Raw genomic sequence first — 5,788 nt, forward strand, 5'->3', positions numbered from 1 at the left:
CCCCCCCATCTCTTCCTGTTATTTACTGAGTTATTAACCTCCCTGCATCAACTTCTTTGCGCTATCACGTTTTAATTCTTGATTCGTTAATAGACGTGATCTCAAATTTGCTTTACGTTAATGACTCCCCCCTCTCCTTTTAATATAACAAAGCATTTTAGAAAGTGAGTTTCATTTAAATGGATTTGACACTATGCTCATCACTATGTTATCTCGTTGACTATCTGTCTCCGAGTGAGATAAAATCGACAACAAAAAGTAAGTTGATTGTGAAATGATCTTGTTAATACCATTAGGGAGGAACCAAATTACAAAAAGAACGAAAGGGACTCAGTAAGAAGTGGGTATAATCTGCTAACCTCTGATCCTACTGGCGATGACCAATGTTCTGTTATGGCTGCTGGTTCATGGAAGCATTGGCATTACACAAAATTGAAATGGTTTAGTGTACCTCTATTTCCCAATGTTGGGTGTGGTTTGTACACTTGTACCTAGAGATCGAAATTGATTAGTCCACTCTCAAGCATCACTATATTCCCATTAGGGGTGGGCGAACCGAACCGAACCAAAATTTTCGGGTATCTAGTAAATGGAACTGTCGGGTCCAAATATAATTATGGAACCGTTCGGATTCGGTTCCGTTCGGTTCAATTCGGTTCCGTTCGATTCTGTACTATAATTAAATTTTTTTAACATTTATAACAACATTATATAAATACAACTAATGATACATTCAATGGTTTTGAAATGCCAGAGACTAATAGACTACCTTGTTCAAATGATTGCTACGGTCAAAGTTTCGGTCGGCGAAGGTCGCAGCTTCGATCGAAGGTCATGGCGTCGACCGATGATTGTATAGGTTTTGGAATGTTAACGAGGCTACGAGAGTCGAGACAACGTTATGCACTTTAGTGTAGGCGTTTAGGGTTATTTAGTGGATTTGATATTGTTGGGCTAAGAAATGAAATAATAAAATGGGTAATTGGGCCAAAAATTAAAAAAATTAGAAATGAAACAAATTATTGGGCCAAAAATTTGGATTTCGAAATTGTTAATTTGTTTAGAAAAAATTAAAATAATTTGATTTACTAAATATAAAAAATTTTCTTAGAAAGATTCGGTTCTTATTCGGTTTTTCGGTTCTTGGTCTAGAACCGAGAACCGAACCGTACCTGTCGGTTTTCAATTCAGATGCCCGTTCGGATATTTAATTTGACAAGAACCGTCGGGTTCAGTTCGGTTCGGGTTCGGTTCGGTTCGAGAGATTTGCCCAACCCTAATTCCCATTGATCTGATTTTGGATCGATTGTATTTGTTTCGCCTTTAGTTGACGATTAATCTTAATTAGAATTTATTGCTGTTAGAGTTTTTCACATTTAAAAATATAAATTGATAATTTAGTTCTATATAATTCTAACAATAGCATGTGATAAGAACCTTCGTGAGTTCATGGGCAAAAATATAGTTTTCGTATTGTTTAATTGATGAAACAATGATGGTACAAAACTGTTGTAAATTATGGTTTTGTTTGGCCCACATTAAATTAAATTTTATTGTTATTTTTCTTATTTTTAATCACACAATATTTCATATAATGGGGGTGTTTGAGAAACATTTTTCTGTAAAAATTCGTTTTAGAATAGTAATTTGATGGGAAGTGTGTGGTTGAGAAATAAGGAAAAGTTTTTTATTTATATGTAATATTATTTTAATAAAGAATGTGTGGTTGAAGAGAAGAGAAAAAAATACATTTTGAAAAAAATAGGTACCAAACGGGGGCAATAATATTATACATAAATTAAAAAAAATTCATTCTTTTTCAGTCATTCATTTTCCAAAAAATAAATAAATAAATAAAAAATACTATTACACTCATTTTAATTTGGAAAAATGGGGGCCAAAGGGTCTATAAATATTTTTTTTGAATTATTATTTGTTTAGAAATAACATTTAAAATAAGACATTGTTATGAGAATAACGTGATATTTAGCCATTGTTTGAGTCTCATTTTTTAAGAGTGTATTGATATGAAATGTGTGGTTAAAAAATAAAAAAAAGTTTTGAATTTGCATGAAATATTATTTTATTGAAAAATGTGTGATTAAAATAATGTCAAAACACAATTTAAGAACACATTTTTTTCAAAGAATGGGGCGCAAACAAGGACTTAACAAAGTTTAAGCAGTTATTGTTATTAACGTCTGATTGTGAAACCATGGTAAAAGAACGAGGATCAACTTGTTCTTTTTTAATAGGTTGGAGATTAACTTGATACTAAGACAATAGATTAGGGACCAGTAGTGAAATTTCAAAAAGAAAAGAAAAATCATGTACGTGGCAAGTTGCTCCAGTTTTATACAGTTTGAAGTATAATCGTACTAATTTGTACTTGTCGTTTCATGGGTCCTCCGCAAATGTGATTTAGCTCAAGAAATCAATCGAGAATTAGCAATGGTTAGGAATTGTTAAACTTCCTACTTCTCTGATTTCTCAGTCTTCCCTTTACACTGTGATTTGCTATTTCTTGAGAAAGAATTCAAGAATCTGAAATGGGTAAAGTTAATTTTTTTTAGTTTATTCATTTTTAATTTCTGAGATAGTGATCTTTGTTATGCTTTTCTATGATATGATTTTTCGAACATTGCGAAATGTCTGGATATTATATACTGTGTTTTGATTTTTTGTTATTGCAGAGGAAGTAGAAAATGAGGTAAAGACAGAAAAGGTAATGGAAGGGGTGGCGTCAATAGCCCTTTTACCCAATGGGTCCATTTCTGGCCATTTTATTCAGCTTCCCAATTCCATCTGCTATGGCCTCCATGGCACTGGTACAGTTTTGTCATTCAATTAAGTAATGGGATCGATTACACTTCAAAATATGTTTCTTGGGCCTCTGTGTAATGTATGTTTTGTTTAATACATTAGTGTTCTTCATAATATGTGTGGACGTTTGTCCTCAATTACTCAGGATGAACAAGCCCTTTTTTCTGTATGTGTAGTGACTTCAATTAACTTTACAGTATTACTCAGTTTGGAGAACTGAACTGGAAGAAAAGGTGGAGCAAAGAAACAACTGTATAGTCGGTTGTATATCTATAAATAGAAACTATTTTCTCTTACAGCAAGTTTGTATTTGTATATTTTCTTAATTCACCATTTGTTTCAGTCATTTATATTCTCGTCAACCTGGATAACTGTCGAGTAAGAATTCAAGAATACTGGTGATGGAAATAAACATTCACTGGTGTTGCCTATCAGGATACTTTATATATCAGTTATTAAGCTCTATATCATCATGTGCATGTTAGTGTGCGAGTACAGGAATAACAGGTTCATAATGTTTGTTTTATGTTTTACTGAGAAAGACAACATTGTGCCTTTCTATATTTACTCATTCATTTTTTTCTTTTGTGTTTTCTATAATGGTTAAAGAGCTTGACTGTGAAAGGGAATGCAGCAGGGGTGAGGATTACCGCTTGATAAAGCTTACAGTAACAGACTACAATGTCAGCGTCATTTGCTACTTTTCTTTTTAGTTCATGAAATCGTTTTTGTTTGTCATTTTAGTTTGATGAAAAGTACAAACTCGTTTTGGTGAAATATTTAATCAATGTAACAGAGTAAGAAAGAAAGGAATGTGGTGGTAGAGTGCAGAGGACATGATGCTGCGAAGATAAGTAAAATTGAACATGCTCATGGGTAAGCCATCTTTTAAGAATACATATACACATGTATACATTGAAGATGCACGTGTGTTTGGGTGTGTCATATGTAGTGTTTAGTATTGGCTAAGGATATATGGCAGTTGCTTCCATTAATACTATAATCTAAGGTACTTCGATAGCCTCTAGATTAATCATGGTTTTGTAACCTCCTTTGATGTGTCTTAAGACGTGTTTGGTCATATTAAAATAAGAAATGAGCCAACAACTCGAGGATAAATTAAGGAATGACGACTTAGATGAATGAGACATGTCTTGCATAGATCTAAAGGAGCTTCTAATGCAATCTCTATCAAAGAAAAACCAAAAGAGGGATGGATAGACCAAACTAATATGGTCCATCGTAGTTGCTAAGGATCTAATTGCTTTAGATTCTGCATTATATCTAGCAATGAACCGAATAGAGCACATAAAAAATATTCATTGTAGCCAATTGCAAATTTATTGAGAATGAGGTTTAGTTTGGTGTTATTTCATACTATCTGAATGAATGTTGCATGGTAGATGGGTGAATATTGAGTTTCTATCAATATATACAAGGCGTAATATATGCACAGATTATTATCAGGGGTTTAAAAATGGACACTCTCTTTTTTCCAGCACTGTCCCTTGGCTTAGCTGCTTCCTTATTGTGTTCATTTAATAACAGGTGGCAGAAGGATGTTGTGGGTATGCTTGAAGAGAAGCGTGAAAACGACCAGGTCTCAGTTTCTTTTGAATGTGAGACACTGAAAGCCGATAAAGCAGCCGAGGAACATATCCGGAAGTTCATGCCTAAGTTAGTTGGGATGGACGCTGTTGGTAAGAATTACAAGCACATTCTAAGCTTTTGAATGTTAAAAGCTGTCTATTTGCTTTGAAAAACTAGATAATGGTGAAGGTTAGTCTTAACTGGTTTTCACGTTATTTATATGCCATTACTAGAAGTTCTTGAAAAGCTCAAACCTAGGATTGATTACTATTCCGAAAGTAATTTCGATGTCCTACCTGTAATATAGATGTTTCAATATTGATGCCCTAGAGATAGAAAGAAAAGATAATAAATTTCTACCTCTCAAAATTTCTCTCAGAATTTATTTCAACTATGGTCTCTGTTGGCTTGCATGTGTGAACCCCAAAATTGTTCGTGACTGTCTGACTGATCAAGTCTTTTTGCTTAGATCTTTATTGACTTATTTATGTCTATGAACCCAAAATCATACATTTGGTTATTCTCTCCCTATTCCCCACCCCCTGGTGTGCGCAGTTGTGCCCCTTAATACTATTGGATGATCCATTTAGCTCTTCCCTTACTCCTCCCCCATGCGGCCAGGGGATAGTATACTTTCCATGATGATTCTTGATGGTTGAGAATACTAACTAGAAGTCTGCTCTTGCAGTTAACATTGGCCCAATGAGCATCACCGGGGTGGACTTTGAAGCAGAGGCTGAACAGGAGCACAATCAGCAGAATACGTGATGTTGATGCTGCCCTACTCGTCTAAAAGTTATCGATGTACACCCTACTCGTCTAAAAGTTATCGATGGTTCTGTACACTCGTCCAAGACTATATACTGCATACTTGTGGGCTCGATTGCAGCGTAGCCACATTTCGATTCAGTAGCTCCCATATTAATATTACTATTGGCGTGTCTGGTTGTTCACTTTGTCGTGTTCAGTATTTTATGTCAAAACATGTCTTCAAATTTGCTAGAGTAACACAAATGATGACTTTTGGTGCAGCAATTGCATCTTTGGCTGAGAGGAATCGAACAATATTGAAAATAAATAAATAAATAAATTCCTTTCCAACACTGAATAATAACACATGCATTGATAATAATTCTTTGTATGTCAAATTAACAAGAAAGTAAGCTAGCTTTTAAATAATGACAAATAATTAGTGTCAAATGTTAAAATAGTCTCATTCAAATTCAACTTCTGAAGGTCATACACGGATACAGTATACATGGTTTCCATGAAGATCACTGTGAGCAGCAATAGTTAAAACGGAATGGTTATCAGCAGCACTCGAATCTCGACTAGTATGCCAATAGAAGAAATAGATTCCAAAGCAGCACAATCT

At 34.3% G+C, this 5,788-nt stretch overlaps 2 protein-coding genes across 6 annotated transcripts in view; one reads left to right on the top strand and one right to left on the bottom strand.

Moving 5' to 3' along the window:
• Positions 1-2,365: 2,365 nt before the first annotated feature.
• LOC111378902 lies at positions 2,366-5,444 on the top strand. 2 transcript variants are annotated; one of them, XM_023002180.1, is made up of 7 exons: positions 2,366-2,553; positions 2,694-2,828; positions 3,433-3,506; positions 3,620-3,699; positions 4,372-4,523; positions 5,102-5,209; positions 5,240-5,444. In XM_023002180.1, exons 1-6 carry the CDS (start codon positions 2,550-2,552, stop codon positions 5,179-5,181), a joined length of 525 nt encoding a protein of 174 aa, XP_022857948.1. In that variant the 5' UTR covers positions 2,366-2,549; the 3' UTR covers positions 5,182-5,209; positions 5,240-5,444. The 2 variants fall into 2 exon arrangements, with proteins under 2 accessions (XP_022857948.1, XP_022857947.1); XM_023002179.1 differs by having other exon boundaries at positions 2,367-2,553; positions 5,102-5,444.
• A 73-nt stretch (positions 5,445-5,517) lies between these two features.
• Positions 5,518-5,788, bottom strand: part of LOC111378901 (EID1-like F-box protein 2) — a 6,708-nt gene continuing 6,437 nt past the window's right edge. For all 4 annotated transcript variants that reach the window (XR_002699932.1, XR_002699931.1, XR_002699934.1 and 1 more), the window contains one exon: positions 5,518-5,786. The gene's annotated coding sequence lies outside the window, so the exon portion shown is untranslated. The remainder of the gene's footprint in view (positions 5,787-5,788) is intronic.

Source organism: Olea europaea, unplaced genomic scaffold, assembly GCF_002742605.1.
Source record: "Olea europaea var. sylvestris unplaced genomic scaffold, O_europaea_v1 scaffold1899, whole genome shotgun sequence".
Taxonomy (NCBI): Eukaryota; Viridiplantae; Streptophyta; class Magnoliopsida; order Lamiales; family Oleaceae; genus Olea; species Olea europaea.